The sequence below is a fragment of the Simochromis diagramma genome, unplaced genomic scaffold (genome assembly GCF_900408965.1).
Source record: "Simochromis diagramma unplaced genomic scaffold, fSimDia1.1 OVJJ01000531.1, whole genome shotgun sequence".
In the NCBI taxonomy this organism is placed as follows: Eukaryota; Metazoa; Chordata; class Actinopteri; order Cichliformes; family Cichlidae; genus Simochromis; species Simochromis diagramma.
Genome location: NW_024387353.1, coordinates 1,878,045 through 1,900,470, shown reverse-complemented (window position 1 = coordinate 1,900,470; position 22,426 = coordinate 1,878,045). Strand labels below are relative to the sequence as shown.

Here is a 22,426-nt window from a genome sequence, read left to right as displayed (position 1 = left end):
CAGCGGTGACGCAAATCTGAAGGCTAGACCGTCCCATTTCACAGCCTCGCACTTCCGGCCTTCTCGGTCTTTGAAGGACCCGGCCCACGTAGACCGCGAAGGCCGGGTCCTCCGAAGGATGCAGCCGATGTTTTGGGACACAGCTTATGTCTCATTTGTTCGTCCTGTGTTCCCATCTGTTGCCCATCCCCTCGTTATCCTGATTTAAATCCTCAGTTTATTTCTGCTTGTAGCCGTGTTTCCTTGAGGCCCACACTACACCCACTTTACTCCTTGTTCCTATTTTCAGAGTTTTGTGTTTTAGCAAATAAAGCTCCTTTTTTCAGTTCATCCCTTTGTTTGTGTTTTTTCACACCAACTCTAACAGGATTACATAAGCAGTCATCACAATGTAAATTCATAGGTGTCATTTCAATCGGCCAACGTGTTTTGAGAAAAACAAAATTCGGGGGTGGGGTCGACGTTAAGTCTTCTCCTGATGTACAAACTATGGAGCCCATTGATGGGTCTAAAACACTCTTTGGGAGGGAAATGGACTGGTTCTTTTACAGTGCTTTTGTGTTGTAGTCTGAGCACTCAGCTCTATCTGAGCTTTGGGCAACACTTTACATAACTTGTCTCATTCACCCACAAAGAAATACGAGAATTGTTTCTATGCTTTTCTTATGTAGGTGCTTTCTATATAACTCTTACAAACATTCAGACTCAGATAGATGCACTGGACAGATGCTTCTGAGCTACAGCCAACCCAGGTAGTTGTATCATACTCAAAGTCTACTGTCAAGAGATCAAGAGTCATGTTCATGAAAGGAAACTGTTACTGGTTGCAAACCAGTGGTTACCCTCAAGAACTGGAAGACTGGATTAGACTTTGCCAGTTAAACATTTGAAAGAGCAGGAACAGTTCCAAGATGAAGATTTTTCAGCACGATTGGATTACAAAGGAGAAAAACTGATCTGAAGCAAGTCACATCGCCTGTCAAAGATGGTGGAGCCAATGTTCTGGCACTGATGTGTATGGCTGCCAGTGTAGCTGGGGCACTAGTGTTTATTGATGATGTGAATGCTGATACAGGTAGCAGGATGAAGTGTACACATCTTTACTCTCTGCTCACATTCAACCAAGTGCTGCACAATCACTGGACAACCCTCCACAGTGCAAATGGATAATGGCTCAAAGAAAACTGTAAAAAAACACCCACGACTTACTCTGGCAAAGAAATAGGATATTCTTCAATGGTCAAGTCAGAAATTGAAACTGAAGCGGAAATTGAAATTGAAGATGGCTTCAGTAAAGGCCTGGTAGAGCATCTCAAAGAAGGACACAGCATTTGGTGATCTCCATGTATTCAAGGCATTAGGTAATGATGTCTACAGAGGATTTTCATCCAAATATTAAAAACTGTTTTATTAACAATTATCTCGGTTTGTCCAATTAATTGTGTGCCTCTGAAAATGTGGGACAATGTCTAAATATGGCTGAGATTCCTAAACAGCTGATACAAAACTCGACGTGGATAAGGAGTTTTATGGGCCTTGAAGGTCTGGATTTCAGTCAAGTCTGAATTGTTTCAGTCAGATTTCACTCTGTTGATGTACAAAGTAAAATTGTAAAAATGTGTCATCATCCAAACATGTTTGGATCTAACTGTATTTAAACTCATATTTGTATGATGGTTTTTGAAGAAGTCATATCAGCTGAGTCATTGCTGCTGTGCAAACAGTGAATGATTTAGTTGAGTTTGTTTGTTTCAGAGTCAGAGAGCCGTGTCTCTCTACAGTCAGAGGTTTTTGTACGGCGCCTCAATGAGTTTGTATCACTGTGGTGGACTTTTGGTGGAGGAACCAGACTGGATGTTGGAAGTAAGTTAATTAAACTGTGTTTATTAATAAATATTAGTTTTTTATTACTTGTTAGAAATGTATTTTTTATTTTAAATAGTTTCAGGATAGATGTTTGCCCTCTTTGACAGGGCTAATTCAGATTGGCTCTGCAACGTCAATATTTTTTTTTATCTCCATTTCTGTCAAACTGAAATAGAAATAACTTTTATTATAGAGCAGAAAAAAGTTATTTATCCTGGTATTAGTTTCAGAATTTTCACAACATCAACTGTTATTTGAACAATGAAAGTTTTCTTTGTTTACCAAAAATAGGACGTTTAACCTCCTAAGACCTGAACTCTTCCATGGGATGCATTTTTAATTTATCTTTGATATTTGGGCAAATTGGAACCCGATGAATGTAAAAACAAAGTAAAAACTGATTTTCTTTAACCTGATTTTTGTTTCTAAGAAAAATGAGAGTCACATATGAAGACATTAGTTTTAAATTGTCCTCGTAAGTGGAAATCAGGCCCTTGTAGCGCAAAATTTAGTATGTTGGTCTAGACAACCCAAAATGTGATGTCCACATATGTGGATACCAGGTGTAGCGCCTCTACTCAGCACCAGTACACACTCACTTTAAATAGAGACCCTAGACATCTTTCTAGGTTCAGGAGGAGGTTTTGTTTTGGAGACTCACAAAAGGAGTTGGCTTGGAAGTGAATAACTGGGACCTTTATTGCCTCAGTACCATTTATACACATATACAACACAATAACCCAAATTGCACACTAATAGTGCATTTTAAAGGTGAATACATGTAAAACAAAACAAAATAAAGACACTTAAATGGAAGATTTATACTGAACAGTATCAGAGCTCTTGGGAATGAATGAAACAGATTAAAGTGTTCCTGTTGTGAAGTTTGAATTGTCCAGTCTGAATTGTCCTTTAAAGTCGCTGAAAACCCAAACAGGTGTACTGTAGGGGAATTGTCAGTGTGCAAACCCTATTATCCGGGTAGGAAAAGTAGTGCATAGGGCTTATCTGTAATCCAGGGTTGCTTGAATCAGTTTCTCAGGCAAATCCCACAATCCGATCGCATGGCTGGCCACACCATTTCACGATCATCCAGGATCTCATTTGGGCTGTTCTCGCCGTCAGTGGTTCTCCAGAATCCTTCTAGTAGTTCAAAAAAACCAATCTACACAAACAGTGCAGAACAATCAATTTCTTTTCCCATTTTGTGTTCTTAACATGAGCTCATTAACTTCTTTTCCAAATGTATTAATCACAAATGGCATTCCCTTTAGCTTTACCAAGTTACACGAGTTACAGTAACTTGTTTGTACCAGTATCAACAATTTTACCAAAATTATATCACAACAAAGAACATCAGCAGCTTAAACAGTAATGTAAACAGTCATAGCAATGAAAGTGACATTCATCCTTAAGGCTGACAAGCAAATGTAACTTAATTCAGTGCAAATACTATTAAACTTGAAATATGAATATGCTCATTCTAATATAAACAGAGCTAGTGCTTCTACTTGAATACCTCCCCCCGATCGGAATATGGCTTCAGTGGGGTGGGGTGGCTAACAGCTATTAGCAGCTAGCATCGCATCTAGCATCGGCATCGTTTAGCTCAAAGCATACAACACTTATAACACACTGTAAAAAACAACAAGAGAAGTAAAACAACACGCCAGATTCTCATAGCTCCCGATTGGTTTTTGTTCAAAGGTTTCTGAGCTGAATCGGCTAGTGAAATACATTATCTAACTTAACAGGTAGCTAACGAAAGCACGTGACTCACCGGGATTTTCAGACACAAATAACTTGACAGACGTTATTCCCTTTGTGGTCAGAGTTCGGGACCTAATAAAAGAGTACCTTATTAGCATTTATACGTAAAACAATCTGGTCTCATTAACCGGGTTGCAGTATTGCATACCAAGATACTTTTTCCATGCGCTCCGACACGTACTTGACCGCCGTCAGAGGGAAGATCTCACAGGAAGAGACGGGTAATACTTCCTGCGCACTAGACGCAAGGTCGTCAGAACACAAGACTGCATCACAGCGCCCCCTTGTGACAATAACAGGCTATAGCCTTAGATTACAAAAAGGGATTTTGCAGCCCTGTATTTCACATGGGTTACACCCTCCCCCTTTGACCCAGCATGAGCCCCTTCATGCGTCACGCTGTGGTCTACAGATGAACTCTCATAGTCACCTATTGTGTAAAGTGCTTGGTTAAAGCTCTCTATGAGGCTCTGCGCAAAAGAAATTAAGGGATTTCCCAACTCAGGATAATGGAAGCGCCCTGGTGGTCGACGTGTCCTTTCTGACTTACGAACATGGTCATTGTTTTCTCCACTGTCAACAGTTTCCTTATGCTCCAGAGCTACCTCAGGGGTTTGTGGGTTCAGATCAATGGTTTCCATAGCTATAGGAGCCTCTACATCAATGGACGGTACATCAATGCTATCTTCGGCCACAGATGATTTTTGATTAGTCATAGTTGGTAAAGTTACATCGTCTTCAGTAGGGTGTTGCTCAGCCACAACATCTGGCTCCTCTCCTTCAGCTACTTCAGGAGGCACCCCTACAGGCTCTGCAGGCAGCAAAGGGGAGCTGCCTCTGCAAGGCTCATCCTGAGGCTGAGGGTTTACACAGTCTGCTGGCGTAGCTGGTATACAACTATCCTCCGGTACTGTTTTTCCTGTTTGCTGTCGTCTCTTCGGGATTTCAAACACCTGAACCAACTTTCCAGGAATGACAGAAGACTGCCTAGGATAGACAGGTGAGTCATCTTCAGATTCTGATTGCTCCTCCAGTAACAGAGGCTGACTGCGCCTCGTTCTTGGCCTGCAACTCTTTGGCTTGACCTGGTCAACTTCCTCAGCTTCAGATAAGTCACCACAAGGGAGTAAGAGATCCCTGTGAAGAGTTCGAATAGGACCATCTCCATTCATAGGCTGTACAACATACACAGGTAGGTCTACCATCTTTTCCACCACTCTGTACATGGTTGACTCCCACTTATCTGCAAGTTTGTGTTTATTCCGAAGTCGCAGGTTCCGCACCAGCACTCGATCACCTTTCTCCAAAGCTGACTCCCTGACAGTTTTGTCAAAACGGCGTTTATTCCGTTCAGCAACCTTCTGAGAGTTTTTGGCAGCGATCTGATAGCTCTCTTGAAGGCGAGCCTTCAGAGCTCTCACATACTGAGAGTGAGATGTAGGAGAGCCATCTTTAACTGGCAGGCAGAATGCAATATCCACGGGAAGCCTCGGCTGGCGACCAAACATTAACTCGTATGGGCTAAACCCAGTGGTTTCGTTCTTGGTGCAATTATAGGCATGAGTTAGTGGTTTCACATAATCGCGCCAATGAGTTTTCTCTTTGTCTTGTAGAGTTCCTAACATGCCAAGAAGAGTTCGGTTGAACCGTTCAACTGGGTTTCCCCGTGGATGATAAGGACTGGTGCGCACCTTCGTGATACCAGCTAGGGCACAGAGCTCTTTAATGAGTTGGGACTCAAAATCCCTGCCCTGATCACTAAGCAGGCGCTCAGGAAAACCATAATGCACCAGAAACTGCTCCCAAAGACACTTCGCAACTGTTGTAGCCTTTTGGTCTTTTGTTGGCATAGCAACAGCGTATTTGGTGAAATGATCAGTTATGACCAGAATGTCTTTGGTGTTGTGACTGTCAGGCTCCAAGGATAAATAGTCCATGCATACCAGTTCCATGGGACGGGTTGTTTGGATACTCACAAGAGGTGCTGCTCTTTCAGGAAGGGTCTTCCTTCTAACACAACGTCCGCAAGACTTAATCTTTCTCTCTACATCAGTTGCCATTTTAGGCCAATAAAATCTTGACCTAACCAAGTCGAGGGTTCTTTCCAAACCCATATGCCCCATGTCGTCATGAAGGCAGGTGAGAATGGTGGACCTTAAAGACTCAGGGACGACAAGCTGAAAGGTGACATCTTCACCTGATTTGCGGGTTCTGTAGAGGAGACCATTTTTCAGTTCCAAACGTTTCCACTCTTTGAGCATTAGTTTAAGCTCTAAGGATGCAGAGTTAGGATTGGAATTTGCTTCACCTCCATTTTCTAACATGTTGACCACATACCCAATAATTGGGTCAGACCTCTGATGTTGTTGGAGTTCTACCTCACTATAGGTAGGTATGACAGAACAACCTAATGTTCCATCATCTGCGTAGACGTCTGGCACCGCATCGGTATGTAGAGCAAGGGACTCTACCAAAGTGATAGAAGGTAGGCTATTGTCAGATTCACCTAAGAGATGACGGTGACACAAGACACTGAATGTGTCAGCTGTCACATCTTGTCTGTTGGGAGATGAAGAGAGATGATGGGAAGCGAATTGTTTCATTCGCTCTTTTTCTTCAAGAGAAGCATAGTCATCATCCACAGTATCATGTGGCCGCCTAGAGAGGCCATCCGCATCTTGATTGCTCTTACCAGCACGATACTTAATATTAAAGTCGAAGGTGGAGAGAGCGGCCAACCAGCGATAGCTGGCAGCATCAAGCTTGGCTGACTTCAAAACATAGGTCAATGGGTTGTTGTCCGTTAAAACCGTGAATGTGTTCCCGTAGAGATAATCTTGGAACTTCTCTACAATGGACCACTTTAATGCAAGAAATTCCAGTTTATGAGCTGGATACCGCTTTTCACTGGGTGAAAGTCCTCTACTTGCGTAGGCAATAACCCTCACTTCACCATCCTGTTCTTGATACAAGGCTGCCCCTAACCCAGAGGTGCTCGCATCAGTATGGAGGACGTATGGTAATTTGGGGTTAGCATATCCAAGCACTGGAGCTGATGTCAGTTTCTCTATGATTACCTCAAAAGCTTCCTGACAAGCAGGTGTCCAACGGCTGGAAAGAGGCTCTTTAGGGTTCAAGTATCCGCTAGGACCGGGTGTCACCTTTCTGCCCTTCCTGTATGGTGGGTAGCCTTTGGTAAGATCATTCAGGGGTTTGACAATTTTTGAATAGTCCTTCACAAACCGTCGATAGTACCCTGCAAAGCCTAGGAAAGACTTGAGGTCACTGAGCGTCTGGGGTCTTGGCCAGGTTTTGAGAGCTCTGACCTTCTCAGGATCGGTCTCTACACCTTTGGTAGACACGATGTGTCCTAGGTATCGCACAGAACTTTGGAAGAAGGAGCACTTTTTGGGAGAAAGTTTCAACCCATATTCTCTCAGTTGCTGAAGGACACGTAGAAGCCTGGTTTCATGTTCCTCCAAAGTGCTGGAGAACACGATGATGTCATCTATGAACACCAGAACTTCTTTCAGATTGAGGCTGCCCATACACCGTTCCATTAAGCGCTGGAAGGTGCTGGGAGCGTTGGTGATCCCCTGGGGCATACGGTTAAACTCGTAAAATCCCAAAGGGCACACAAAAGCTGTCTTGGGCTTATCACATTCCTCCATCTCAATCTGGTAATAACCAGACTTGAGATCCATTACTGAAAACCATTTGGATCCAGCAAGGGCTGAGAAAGCCTCTTCAAGGTTTGGAAGTGCGTACGCATCTCGTATTGTTAACGCATTGAGCTTACGATAATCAATACAAAGACGGACCTCTCCATTCTTCTTTTTAACCACCACAATCGGTGAAGCATAAGGGGACTCTGATTCACGGATTACTCCTGCATCAAGGAGTGCTTGCAAGTGCTTCCTCACAGCTTCATAATCATTTGGGTGGATTGGCCTGGACTTTTGCTTAAAGGGTGCTTCGTCCTTTAAGTTTATGTGATGTTTGACTTTAGATACATGTCCAAGATCCAAATCATGCTGGGCAAAAACATCAGCATAGGCACTTAGACGCTGGGTAACCCTCTCTTTCCACTCCTGCGGGAGGGGAGAATTGCCAAAGTCAAATGTCAAATCTGGGTGAGCAGGTTCATCAACTGGCTGTGCAGTAACATTATAACATTTCACAGTGTCATCGTTTTTGGTTGAAATGGGTGATTCGTCATATATCTTTGCAGGACTATGGAGCTCTGCAATGACACATCTAGAAGGCAGTGTCACGTCATGCTCAGTTTCATTTCTCACCCATATAGGTAACCTATGAGGATGCTTCTTGGGCAAAGTGACAAGACAGCACTCCACAAAAATTCCCCCTGGTAAGATGGATGTCGTTGGCTGTTCAACAATGGCACATTCACCAGCACTGTTGGATCTGACACAGCCTTCAAGGAGAACCCTCCCTTGAGCTGGTACTACGTGTTGCACCTTGCCCTTAAGAGTTACAAAGCCATCGTTTCCGGCTAGGTTTATCTCTCTCCTGACCTTGAGTGTACGGAGGATTTGCCTGTAGCCATAGACCGACGACAAATCATTGGGATCTTTACCTTGACAATATTCGTCGTACAGAACATCAAGTGCATTTGTCCCAATCAGCACAGGCAAGTCACAGTTAGAGCGTAAGTCAGGTACTACTAAAGCAAGGCTAGAAACCTCAGGCTCAGTTTCAATAAAGCTTTTTGGAAACTTAAGGCTGATGGGTATGTATCCCAAGTAAGGAACATTTTGGCCACTAGCAGCCTCAACATCCAGGCCACTGATAGGCTGAATGGGATATTCTGAAAGATTGGTGTTGTAAAATGAAGCGGATACTGTGGTCACCTGAGACCCAGTGTCAAGGAGACAACTGCAATTGACTCCCGACACGGTAACATTTGCTGTACATTTCTGTCCTACAAGTCCCTTGGGTAACCTAATCTGGGGTCGTGCTGCACGAGAGAGAGAAGATGCTTTGCTCTGAGGTTCCAGTTTGGGACGTTCATGATTACTTTCAGTTCCTGGTAGTCCCTCCCCAGAAACTGATTTTAGTTTAAAGCTGACATATTCTGTTCCTCCCAGACTTGTAGTTTTTGGTTGAACTCCTTACGTTTCATTTCAACTAGTTCAGGGTTTGGTTCATTGCTGCAAGAGGCAGCAATATGACCATCCTCGCCGCACCTGAAGCAGTACCATGGGCGTGGCTTCTTAGTGAGCTTAGTCTCGCTTGGGTCAGATTTCTCTTTAGGAAGAATCTTGAACTTAGGTTTGGTTTTCTTATTTGGCTTGTCAGAGTTCTGGCTTGAACTGTCAATAGCTGATGCTTTCAGTGAAGCCACTTGGGCTTGTAGCTTTGCAAGTTTCCTTTCTAACTTATGTGCATCAAAAGGCACTAGCCTATCATTAACAGCTGATACGTCTGTATCATCAGTGACATACTCTCCTACTTCAAGGGAGTTCAAATGTGCCTTAGGCTTAGAAATGCCTAAGTGCTGTTTCATTCGGCTGGACTTTGCCGCTTGCCGGTCCTCCTCAGTACGTAGCATGAGGAGCAACTCTGGAAATGAAGGTGGCTTGTCCTTCTTCTGCTCAAGCTGCAAGGTTGTGATCAAGCTGTTATTCCAGCAACCTCTACAAAACTGTTTAAGCAGTTGGCGATCTGAATCATTTGTAGTGATGCCACCTCTTTTAATGACTTTACTCAGGGTTATCTGCAACCGCTGTAAATAGGCAGAAGGCTTTTCACCTGAGTTCTGGTTTGTGCTCAGGAATTTGGCAAAAAGCTCATCCCCATCATCAACAGTACCATACGCTGAGTCAAGAAGGCTGAGATAGTCATGGGGAGAAGCGTTAGGACCAAGGTGCTTTACAATGTTAGCAGCTGGTGGAAGAAGGCTCTCAACTATTTTCCTTACCATATGTTTGTCAGATATGGTACAATCTATGAGGTGGAATTCAACATTGTTGCGCCACGCATCATAATCAGCTTCGAAAGTAGAGCAAGGGGTTTTCCCCGAGAAGGGCCTGAGCTTTGCATGACCTTGAGAAGGCATTTCATTGTTCTTAATGACATGCTCAACTACTACTCTCTGTACTTCAGGTGTAGTGAGCTGTTCAGGTGGTAAGTAGATAGTGGTTTTTCTGTGCGAGGGAGTCACTTCTACACTTGGAGAGGATGAGTGAGAGTCATGCTCAGGCAAGTGGGTTAAATCACTGCCCAGTTTAAGAGGACTTTGATGCTCTATGATGGCTGGTTCATCTTGGTCTGTGTCACTAGTGAGCTGCAGATTCTGATTAGGCACGGTTACATTTGGTCCAACTGCGGGATCACTCTCAGTGGACTTCTTCATTCTGGCCAGCTCATCTAGTAAAACCTTCTCAAAATCTGCACCACTCAGTTTAGCAAGCCCTTTCAGTTCAGTTAGGTAAGAATGGGTTAAACATGAACCCCTGTCTGCAGCATACAGCGCAGACAGAAGCTGGATATGATGGACAACACTTGGGTTACGGCTTTGTCTTTTGCAAGGCAAGCTATCCTTAAGGAACTGGACTGGTTCACCTGATTGGAACTCCACAATGGCTGTGTTTTTAAACTGTGCCTCTGTGCTAGTTACTTTGATTACTCTTCCAATAGAACCAAACTGCCCTAAGTAATCAATAATCTCATTGTCAACCTCGTCGCCTGTTAACCCTCCTACTAGGACAGAGTTAGGTACTTTGACACCTTCACTTTGGATTACATCCATGTTGTCTTATTGCTCCAACCCAGAATGTCATGGACAATTGTAATGATTTGACCCAAAAGGCATGAAAGCACCAGTTGCTCAACTTCCAAAAATAAAAGGAATTAAACCTCCTGGCTGGCTCGCCACGTTTTGTGTAGCGCCTCTACTCAGCACCAGTACACACTCACTTTAAATAGAGACCCTAGACATCTTTCTAGGTTCAGGAGGAGGTTTTGTTTTGGAGACTCACAAAAGGAGTTGGCTTGGAAGTGAATAACTGGGACCTTTATTGCCTCAGTACCATTTATACACATATACAACACAATAACCCAAATTGCACACTAATAGTGCATTTTAAAGGTGAATACATGTAAACCAAAACAAAATAAAGACACTTAAATGGAAGATTTATACTGAACAGTATCAGAGCTCTTGGGAATGAATGAAACAGATTAAAGTGTTCCTGTTGTGAAGTTTGAATTGTCCAGTCTGAATTGTCCTTTAAAGTCGCTGAAAACCCAAACAGGTGTACTGTAGGGGAATTGTCAGTGTGCAAACCCTATTATCCGGGTAGGAAAAGTAGTGCATAGGGCTTATCTGTAATCCAGGGTTGCTTGAATCAGTTTCTCAGGCAAATCCCACAATCCGATCGCATGGCTGGCCACACCATTTCACGATCATCCAGGATCTCATTTGGGCTGTTCTCGCCGTCAGTGGTTCTCCAGAATCCTTCTAGTAGTTCAAAAAAACCAATCTACACAAACAGTGCAGAACAATCAATTTCTTTTCCCATTTTGTGTTCTTAACATGAGCTCATTAACTTCTTTTCCAAATGTATTAATCACAAATGGCATTCCCTTTAGCTTTACCAAGTTACACGAGTTACAGTAACTTGTTTGTACCAGTATCAACAATTTTACCAAAATTATATCACAACAAAGAACATCAGCAGCTTAAACAGTAATGTAAACAGTCATAGCAATGAAAGTGACATTCATCCTTAAGGCTGACAAGCAAATGTAACTTAATTCAGTGCAAATACTATTAAACTTGAAATATGAATATGCTCATTCTAATATAAACAGAGCTAGTGCTTCTACTTGAATACCTCCCCCCGATCGGAATATGGCTTCAGTGGGGTGGGGTGGCTAACAGCTATTAGCAGCTAGCATCGCATCTAGCATCGGCATCGTTTAGCTCAAAGCATACAACACTTATAACACACTGTAAAAAACAACAAGAGAAGTAAAACAACACGCCAGATTCTCATAGCTCCCGATTGGTTTTTGTTCAAAGGTTTCTGAGCTGAATCGGCTAGTGAAATACATTATCTAACTTAACAGGTAGCTAACGAAAGCACGTGACTCACCGGGATTTTCAGACACAAATAACTTGACAGACGTTATTCCCTTTGTGGTCAGAGTTCGGGACCTAATAAAAGAGTACCTTATTAGCATTTATACGTAAAACAATCTGGTCTCATTAACCGGGTTGCAGTATTGCATACCAAGATACTTTTTCCATGCGCTCCGACACGTACTTGACCGCCGTCAGAGGGAAGATCTCACAGGAAGAGACGGGTAATACTTCCTGCGCACTAGACGCAAGGTCGTCAGAACACAAGACTGCATCACAGCGCCCCCTTGTGACAATAACAGGCTATAGCCTTAGATTACAAAAAGGGATTTTGCAGCCCTGTATTTCACATGGGTTACACAGGTCCTCGGGGGTTTTATATATATATATACATATACATGTATGTTTGACATAAATCATGTCAAACATACATGTACTGTACATGTACTGTACAAATCCAGCTTTAAAATGTACATCAGACAAAATTTATAGGTTTTGTTTTTTATATACTGCATGCTCCGGTTGGTGTAGTTGGTTAGTTGGTCACTCATGTTTTGTCTTGTTGACTGTGGACTTTCCATTTCACTAGCTGTGCCCACGTCCTCATTTTAAGTTTGACAGCGTTTTAGTAGGTAAAGGTGATGCTTTGACATGAATTGAGCTGCGGTTTGGGGAAGACCTCGAAGGGGACTGGCGACGGCTCCCGGGCCTGGCAGATCACCGTGTACTAAATAGGAGTGAAGAAGTTAAGGAATTGAGAACAAGTAGGGTGGGGCACGTAAACAAGAATGAACAGTTTGCAGAACTGGGGGGAAGCTATATAGATGACAACCGCAAGGAGCGTGTTTGGAGGCGTGGTCCCACTCCTGAAATTCCGATACTTAATCTCCAATAGAAAGATTGTGTCACGGCTGCGGCGGCAGTCGTGTGGTGTGTGGGAGAAAAGAACCCAAAATGCAGGAACTGGCTTGATGTGAGTCAGCGTTTTATTTACGATGGGTGAACTACAAACAGAAACGAGGGTGGTAAGGATAACACTACGACACAAACCTGAACTGTGGCCTATCGTGGCTCAAGAGTTGCCAGTTCGAGCCCCGGCTCGGACAGTCTCGGTTGTTGTGTCCTTGGGCAAGACACTTCACCCGTTGCCTACTGGTGGTGACCAGAGGGGTCGATGGCGCGATATGGCAGCCTCGCTTCTGTCAGTCTGCCCCAGGGCAGCTGTGGCTACAACTGTAGCTGCCTCCACCAGTGTGTGAATGTGAGAGTGAATGAATACTGGAATTGTAAAGCGCTTTAGGTGCTTTGAAAAGCGCTATATAAATATATCTGTTGTGATTTCATAGCAGCTCCCATCTCCTTTAAAACACACGAGCTAAACATGGACTATAGTACATTACACTGACTGAGTTATCAGACTGGAAAATCTGACATTTTGTTAATGAACTCATGAACACAAGTAAATACAAATTTTATGAATCATTTTGTTATTTTACACAGTGGTTTTGCACTTGGGTTTGTACTCCACCAGCTGAAAGCTGAAAAATGTTTTTTTCCTCATCTTTAATAACTGACTGCACACTTATTTCCACACTGTCATCCTCGAGTAGCTTTGAGGGAACGATGTCTTGCCCCAAAGACATTTTGTAGGTTTGGTGGCTCCTTAGAGTACGAGGACCTGGATGACTGAGAACCTTCACAGATCTATTTTCAAGCTGAGCTCAAAGGTCATAGCCAAGCTTTTTTCAATACACTGCTCAGCTTTCTTTATCATAATCGTACACATCATGGTTTTGGGAGCTTCGTTTCAGAGAAATGATTTTTGCAAGATGACAGATTGTTTCTCGAGACTTTCTCCAACTTTTCCTTGCTGTGCAAAAAATGATGGTATTTGTTTAAGAGATCTACAGTGTGTGTGTGTGTGTGCGTGTGTGTGTGTGTGTGTCCTCAGTGAACTGTATCAGTCTCTGCAGTATCTTCCAGCTGCAGCAGTCACTTCAGTTTCTGTTCAGTCTGACTGAGGGAGGTTTTTGTATGACTGTTTTTCACTGTGTGAACACATACTGACTGTTAGGAATGTGAAGACTCTGACAGTAATAAACTGCTGCATCTTCAGCCTGGACTCCACTGATGGTCAGAGTGAAGTCAGAGTTTGATCCACTGCCTGTAAAACGAGCTGGAATCCCTGATTGTCGAGTGCTAGCATAGTAAATGAGCAGTTTAGGAACTCCTCCATCTTTCTGTTGGTACCAGGCTAAACGGTGATAGTTGCTATAAACATGAACATTCTGACTGGTCGTACACTTGATGGTCACAGTTGCTCCCACAGCAGAGCTCACTGCTCCAGACTGAGTCACTGTGATCTGTCCTCTGGACTCTGAGGACACAGAGACAAAAACATAAAGCAGCTTCATGGTTTTGTGGGCTTCATTTCAGAGGGACAGATGTTGATAGAGGAGAGGAGTTTGATTCTCTGGACTTTACCTGTGAAGCAGCAGCAGAGGAGAGTCCAGATGAGGACGCAGATCAAAGTCATGTTTTTGATGAGGAGGATTTCTGTGGCTTCTGTTGTGATGAAGGACAGCTGTCAGTCATCCAGTGTTCAACTCTCAGGACTATAAACTCTCCCAGAGCACTGGAGCATGGTGCTGCTGATGCAAAGTGCCTCTATGGAAATGATCTGACTGACAGAAACATGCAAGTTAGAATAGAAAGCCTTTTTTTGTCACTATAAAGTTGTACAAAGAGATACAGAGAAAATGAGACAAAGACACAAAGTTGCAGGGGGAGAAGTGCCAGAAACACATTATATTAGATTAATATTTCAAACATGACAAAATGCTGATCTTACAGCAGCAAAATGTTTGTATCCCTACAGTTTAAACATTTCTTATGCACAGAGTGGATAGTCAAAAAAAATGAATCATCACAAATACATTATTTTATATTTATTACTTTAATTTTTTAGTCTAATATAATTCTTTTTGTCACGGTTTCTGAGGCAAGCTGCATGGTGTTATGAATGAAGGACCCAAGATTCAGGCACAGGCTGTGATGCGAGTGAGCTTTTATTCCAACAGGTGAAAGTTTAACATAACTGTCTGTCCTGAATCAGTCTTATTAGGTAATGTTCAAATAATTTCATCATCCCAGTGTTTCCAGTGTGGGAGAAAGTACTCAGGGCCTTCAAGCTACACACTATGAAAGGCAGCAACAAGTTTAATGTTCAGAAACCTAAAGTCTGTATCAGCAGCAGAATGGAGCTAAAAATAAATGTTTGTTTCAGTTCTATGAAGCTTTGAGTATTTTGGATCAGTAGCTGCTGTGTTTGTTGCATCATGTTGCTGTAACTGTTTATATGCTTTATATATTCTGAGGTAAGTTGATCTATTGTTACATCATATTCTATAAGGATGTTATGTGTTTGTTTACTTTCTGCCCAGTTTGACCCATTTAGCAGAAGTCAGCCTGTTTAAGGCTCTGATATCTATTCTGTGTGACTTACAGCAGTTATGACATGGTCTGATTTTCTCACCCAATAAAGGAATATTTCATATATCAGTCTACTCTTCATTCTATCAGACACAGTTATCACAGCTCGTACATTTTCTTTTTACACATATATGTAAGCATTGAGCCAAATGTAATAATGCCAACATATTAAATGAACAATATTTGTCTCTTATATATAATACATCTGTATATACACTGTCACAGATACTTGTCTTTGAGTGAAGAAATGAATGACCAACAAGACATTTTCCTCCTTCATTTCTGTCACACAAAGCTGTATGTAACGTTTCTCCCGGTTAGTATCATGGTTGCTAGGCAACCTGAACAGCGCGACACAGGCTAGACTGTCCCATTTCACAAGCCTCTCACTTCCGCACTTCTCGTACTCATAGTACGCACCGTAGTGCGCGTAGTGCGCGTACTTCAAGCGTGCAGACCCTGAATTGGGACACAGCCACGGGCTTTACACAGAGACCTGACTGAACTGGAACAGAGGGAGCATGGGAACCAAACCTAGGAACTAGAAATCATAGCAAAAGACATAACCAGAATAACCTAAAGCATAAGATAATAATAATTAACACAAAACACTGGGTCACATGACCCAGGACCATGACACTTATAGCACTAGAATTAAATAATAAGGGAAGGATTCTGGATTAGCATCATGATGAAAACTTGTGGCCGTAGTATATACAGTATTCTGGAGAAGGTATAAAATGTCACCGTATGTGTGTGTGTGTGTTTTATGTGTATGGATTTTTTAAATTATTACTCATCATATATTACTGTCTATTAAACCTGATTTTTTCATCCCCATGATAGAACAGAGAAAACCCAACTCAGGAGTGGTCCAAACATTTATAATTCTTTATTCAATCATCTTCCGGAAGAGAGAGACCCCACACAGCCCAAAAGCCAGTTGCAAAATCTCTAGAAATCTCTGTACCAGTTGTTGTATAGCAGAGGTGCTCAAGCATAAAAACAATAATAAACACAATGCTTTGGTTCTATAACATTTTTCTATCATTACTTTATTTTGGATTAGGTGCATGAGCTTTTAAGTATGGATAATTAAATAATAGATTAATGAAACACCAGAGTGTGCCCTGTTCTGAGATGTACAGCAAGTGGAGAGTGACAGATGAGATGAGGAGATGGAAGAGTGACTCACAGGCAGAGCCGAGTTCATTTCCCACAGTTTTGTTGTTTAATGCTTCCGAGCGCTGTCACCAATCTTTGCATTTTATTATCATCTCATAACACTTCTTTAATCAGCTACCATCTCTGCTGTGGACTTTTTACTGTCTACAGTCTCAAAGCAACACAGACCTCCATCACTATCTGCAGCAGGAGCAGCAGCAACCCCTCAACAGCAACAGTGTTGTTGTTATTCAGCCTGGTTCCATGTGCCCTTTTGAACTTTGAGCACCCGTCCCTTCCAGCATCTCTGCACGGCCCTGCTCAGAATCATTCATCTGTTTTAGGTTGACATTTTATATGTTTTGTAGAATAACAGGACAAACTGTGAGACTGGAAAGACCTGAGTTTCATGCTCTGTTTTGTGACGTAGTGTGTAATGCTCAGCAGTATTATCATTTTAACTGGTTCTGTGCGCGGTCTGAAGACACTAAGTGTTTGTGAGAGAACATAAAACTGTTTTGATGCATTTGTGAGGATTTACCTGATGAGTTTTAAGTTTTGTGATTGTAGCTTGAAAATTAAATTTAATGTTTAGAGTTATGAGAAAGAAGGTGGAAGCATTAAAGCGATGTATCTTAACAGTTGATAATGTAAATGACCAAATTGGATTATTGGAATATAGTTTTATTGTGTTTCGTTGTTTTTTATGTAAAAATTATAATATTAATATGTTATGAAATTATGATTTAAAGAATTCATATTGTTGAGTTTGTTTGTCTCAGAGTCAGAGAGCCGTGTCTCTCTACAGTCAGAGGTTTTTGTACGGCGCCTCAATGAGTTTGTATCACTGTGGTACACGTTCGGTGGAGGAACCAGACTGCAAGTTGGAAGTAAGTCGAACTTAAACCTCATTTACTTTAGCAAATTTCTTTCTTGTGGTTATCTTAACTTTTCTGTTCAGTGTGCCAGAAAAAACCTCAGGAAAATAGTTTTTAGATAAATTTTCATGAAGAAACAAAGTTAGCTTCAGAATAAATGTTAAAATGAATATTAAACACAATATAAAACATCAGAGTGGACTTGAGGATATTTTACATATACATATATCTGGTTAAGTCTCGAGAGCTTTTAGTTTTAATCCAGTCTGACAGAGTCAGAGAGCCGTGTCTCTCTACAGTCAGAGGTTTTTGTACGGCGCCTCAATGAGTTTGTATCACTGTGGTACACGTTCGGTGGAGGAACCAGACTGCAAGTTGGAAGTAAGTCAGCCTTAGAGCTTTTTTTTTTTTTTTTATGTAATTTTCTTTTCTTTAATTTCATTTAATATGAAAGGCTAGGAAACTTCTTGTGTAACTGATTAATTATTTTATTCATAAATTTTGTCCTAAGAAACAAAGTCAGCTTTGGAAATGAATATTCAGACACTCAGGACAATTTCCAATGAAAAAAGTTAAACTGCACAGAGGGAAGATAAAGATCTCTGGTGTTCTTATTGTATCATATCATTTAAAACAATGTAAGCAATAAAAAAAACAAAAAAAACAACATGAGGTAAGTAGTGGTATTGAGTTTCTTATCCAGAACAAGCTGTTTATTATGAAGAACTGATGACGTTGAAGCTTAACATCTTTTAAAATTGTTGACACATCTTTGTTTTGTTTTGTTTTTTTATTTCCAGTGTAGTTTGAACATATTTCAGCTCAAACTGTGTGATGATTCTCTCTGTGCTGATATGCATGAGAGGTTTCTTAAAGGGAAGTGAAACAATGTGTGAGTGAATGACTGGTGGAGCAGAAAAAACACCTGACAGAAACTTCTTAACGGAGAAAATCAAATTGTGGTTCCTGTCCTCTAAGCTGATTGGTGTTTCCTAGGTGATACCCGCCCTGCCCTGAAGGTGCTGGGTCCCTCCAGTGAGGAGCTGAAACAAGGGGAGGCTACAGTCATGTGTCTGGCCAACAAGGGCTTCCCCTCAGACTGGAGTCTGTCCTGGAAGGTGGATGGCAGTGGCAGCATCAGCTGGGAGGAGAGCAGGAGCCCCGTGGTGCAGGAGAACGACGGCCTCTACAGCTGGAGCAGCACCCTGAGGCTCCCTGCAGACCACTGGATGAAGGTGGGCTCTGTGACCTGTGAGGCCACCCAGGGCTCCCAGACTCTGGTCTCAGAGCCACTGATGAGAGACCAGTGTCCCCAGTCCTGACCTATATGTGACTTTTATGCTGGTCTTACTTTCACACTGCATTCTGTAGCTTTTTTTCCCCAATTCCTTCTCTCATTTTTCATTGCTTTGTTTAAAGTTTAAAGTTTGTTTAAAGTTTTAAAGAATAAAAAAATATCTACATTAAATAAGAATCGAGTGTTTGTCTTACTTTTGTGGTGATGTCAATATTAAACTCTAAATAATGATTTCCAGGATTCTTATTGGAAACCAGTGTGCTATCTGTAGAAAGTCAATATGAGTCAGTAGAATTAAGTCACTTTGAATACATGAAGTTAAGCGAAGTTTATGTTAAAGAATAAGTGCGAAGGGGAATTGATAAGAACTTAGAGATTATGATTTTATTACTGAGAATATTGAGCGACACCGCCGTTATTCATGCAAAGTCATTGCATGCTGTTTAATGAATGTTTCAGCATGTTGTAGCTTGTTATATAAAGCAATTTGAGTTCTCAGGTGGAGTAGAAAAGCACAATATAAGAATGAGTCAAATGATCAGTGTTGAGGTAGGTATCTTAAAGTATTCTATTATGCAGAGTACTTTTTTAAAGTAATGCAGTACATTATTTTGGTGTTTTTCTGTAAAATCACCTGAAACACACCATCTCATAACTATCATTTAACAATAAGAACTTATAGGCTACAGTCCCTCACGCCAATATAAATCCCTATCCTAATGAGGACACACATACAGTTTCTTGCAAAAGTATTCGGCCCCCTTGAACTTTCCCACATTTTGTCACATTACAGCCACAAACATGGATCAATTTTATTGGAATTGCAAGACAAAGTTATCAGACTAGTATTGAACAGCAAAAAAGAAAAAATCTACAAACCTGAGAAAACTGGACTTAAAGTTTCTATTTGAAGTATTTTTATAAGTTATGCAGACAACTGTGACTCACTGATTTTGGTGATTTATTGTGTTTTTTTCTCTTTTTTTAAAAAATGTTTTCATAATGAGCAATATTCAGGAACTGGTTCACATGTATTTGAGCTGCTATGAAGCAGAGGTCAAAGGTCAAAATTTGATTGACTGAGATACAGATAAATTTCCAACTTGTTTAGCAACAATAACATTTTCACTGTGTGTGTGTGTGTGTGTGTGTGTGTGTGTGTGTGTGTGTGTGTGTGTGTGTGTGTGTGTGTGTGTGTCCTCAGTGAACTGTATCAGTCTCTGCAGTATCTTCCAGCTGCAGCAGTCACTTCAGTTTCTGTTCAGTCTGACTGAGGGAGGTTTTTGTACGACTGTTTTTCACTGTGTGAACACATACTGACTGTTGATGTAGTGATAACTCTGACAGTAATAAACTGCTGCATCGTCAGCCTGGACTCCACTGATGGTCAGAGTGAAGTCAGAGTTTGATCCACTGCCTGTAAAACGAGCTGGAATCCCTGATTGTCGAGTGCTAGACCAGTAAATAAGCAGTTTAGGAACTCCTCCATCTTTCTGTTGGTACCAGGCTAAATAGTGGTTGTTGTTATAAACACGAACATCCTGACTGGTCGTACACTTGATGCGCACAGATCCTCCCACAGCAGAGCTCACTGCTCCAGGCTGAGTCACTGTGATCTGTCCTCTGGACTCTGAGGACACAGAGACAAAAACATAAAGCAGCTTCATGGTTTTGTGGGCTTCATTTCAGAGGGACAGATGTTGATAGAGGAGAGGAGTTTGATTCTCTGGACTTTACCTGTGAAGCAGCAGCAGAGGAGAGTCCAGATGAGGACGCAGATCAAAGTCATGTTTTTGATGAGGAGGATTTCTGTGGCTTCTGTTGTGATGAAGGACAGCTGTCAGTCATCCAGTGTTCAACTCTCAGGACTATAAACTCTCCCAGAGCACTGGAGCATGGTGCTGCTGATGCAAAGTGCCTCTCTATGGAAATCATCTGACTGAAAACAACAAGTAGTTGGATCAAATAGCCGATGCTGTTTATCAATTAATCAGTCAGTTTATGAAAATGTTTTCTTTCTTGTGTTTTAGGACACATCCACACATTGATGGATGTGTGGGATTTTTAAATTTGGGTATTTTCTGCAATCTTTTACAAAAACATGTCCATTGACTGAGAAAGGCAAGAAAATGTTTCATGATCAAACCAGAGCAGTACTTTGTGATATAACCCCAAGTGTTGCCAAATGCCAACAAAACATGCAAACAATGTCTGAAGATAAAGGCTCAGACATTCGTCCTTGTAAGACAAAATCTGATTTCCTCTTGTTCACTTAAAAAAAAAAAGAAGAAAAGAAATGTTGTACTTGTCTACTCAAACACTTGAACAGAGTTTCAGAGAATCTTCACCCTGAAAGAAGTTTTAGAAACTTACCTGTCAGCAAATCAAAGAACCGCGTAAGCAACAGGACAGAATAGAAAAGACTTCCCCCAAAAAAGAACCTGCACATTTGAACATGGCGTCAAAAATGAAAGACATTAAAAAAAATCAGAGGAAAGGTACAATTTGCAAAACCTATTTTAGAGTTTTGTAAAACTCAGTACAAAAAAACTTGCAGTGATTCACATTGATGCATGATGCTGACCACAGGATGCAAAAGTTAAACATGACCACAGCGCAGAATCATTCATCTCTGTTTTAATTTGATATTTTTATAACAGGACAACCTGTGAGGCTGGAAAGACTTCGGTTTCATGCCCTGAACAGGTCACTTTCTGTTTGGTGATGTAGTGTCTGCAGTGTTGGGAAGGTTACTTTTAAAATTTATTCCACTACAGATTACAGATTACATGCCCCAAAATGTATTTTGTAACGTATTCTGAATACTTTGGATTACTTAATATATGATCATGCTTTTTACAACTACGTGAATGTACTATTGCTGTGTGATTTATTACTGTTACTGAAGGCTACTTGCCGTACCAATAACAACTCGATTTTTACATCTTAATTTAAATGAGTAACAGTAGGTGGACATTAGGTAAGGCTGCACTTTTTGCAGTGATCTGCAAACGCATATATAAAACAGGTCCGCAGCTCCAAACCGTAGTAAAGGGACCTCTGGCTAATCCGTCGGGTTCGTGTCGGGCTCGTAGCTGAAAACTAGCTTTACTTTGTTGTCTGGGTCAAGTTTGTAAGAGACAGAGAGAGGCGTTGAAAGGCTGCTCCAGCAGAACTTATTGTTTCGGAGGAAAACATGAACACAGTGTCCAGTCGAGTCTTAATAGCTTACTTACAACTGGGCTCGTCAGGCTCTCTGTTTGGCTGCTGTGGTTATTATTATATTTACATGCTGCCAGCTCCCTGCATCAAAATAAACTATTTCCAGCAGTGCAATATGAGTCCTCAGCATCCCAGAAACGACACAGAAAGTCATAAAGTCAAACATAACTTTTAAAAACACAAGTATAGGCTCATAAGGCCACGATGGTAAAAAAAACTACATTTCCGCAAAATGACGTCACTTCCGGTTTCGGGCAGGACATGGAGGACATGTGATAGTTCACGCTGATGGACGTAGGAAGTGTTACAAACAGCTGATCGGATCGGCAAAGCGTGTTTCTGGAATATTATGTTTTTGTTGCTGCAAGTGCTTTTTATGCAGTTTTTGCAAAGCTGTATGTGGAAGGAAACTGTGACCTAGGACAAGCTGATGGCATAAGATGTAAGTACAACTCCTCCGGTTTCATATGCAAAAAAAAATTAATGCGCTAGCTTACGTGGTTGCAGTGCTACCGGGATTTAAAAATAGTTACGCAAATTGGAGCGTGTCCGCTCCGACCGGCTTTAAAGGGTTAAAGAGGGCTGCTATTCATCTTTAGAGACACGTATCAGTGCCCCACTGAATGTCCT

General features: G+C 41.6%; 1 protein-coding gene, 1 long non-coding RNA gene and 2 gene segments (V, D, J or C); 1 reads left to right on the top strand and 3 right to left on the bottom strand.

The window, feature by feature from the left end:
- The first annotated feature begins 1,831 nt into the window (after positions 1–1,831).
- On the top strand, positions 1,832–19,437 carry LOC120718544. The segment is given in 2 exon segments: positions 1,832–1,863; positions 18,274–19,437. A coding segment is annotated over 1 exon segment (255 nt).
- On the bottom strand, positions 2,541–4,294 carry LOC120718545. The gene is made up of 3 exons (XR_005692510.1): positions 3,785–4,294; positions 3,647–3,708; positions 2,541–3,031 (listed from the first exon to the last, which is right to left on the bottom strand). It is a non-coding gene; the product is annotated as an uncharacterized LOC120718545 (long non-coding RNA).
- On the bottom strand, positions 8,063–12,102 carry LOC120718539 (zinc finger CCHC domain-containing protein 18-like). 3 transcript variants are annotated; one of them, XM_040007080.1, is made up of 3 exons: positions 11,895–12,102; positions 11,757–11,818; positions 8,063–11,611 (listed from the first exon to the last, which is right to left on the bottom strand). In XM_040007080.1, exon 3 carries the CDS (start codon positions 10,406–10,408, stop codon positions 8,711–8,713), a length of 1,698 nt encoding a protein of 565 aa, XP_039863014.1. In that variant the 5' UTR covers positions 10,409–11,611; positions 11,757–11,818; positions 11,895–12,102; the 3' UTR covers positions 8,063–8,710. The 3 variants fall into 3 exon arrangements, with proteins under 3 accessions (XP_039863014.1, XP_039863012.1, XP_039863013.1); XM_040007078.1 differs by having other exon boundaries at positions 8,063–11,141; XM_040007079.1 differs by having other exon boundaries at positions 8,063–11,141; positions 11,757–12,102.
- Positions 19,438–19,792: 355 nt separating the features above from the next.
- Positions 19,793–20,363, bottom strand: LOC120718541. The segment is given in 2 exon segments: positions 19,793–20,204; positions 20,312–20,363. Coding segments are annotated over 2 exon segments (384 nt in total).
- Positions 20,364–22,426: the final 2,063 nt, after the last annotated feature.

Coding starts and splice junctions, on each gene's coding strand:
- LOC120718539 (XM_040007079.1), bottom strand. CDS start 10,408: ATGGATGTAATCCAAAGTGAAGGTGTCAAAGTACCTAACTCTGTCCTA.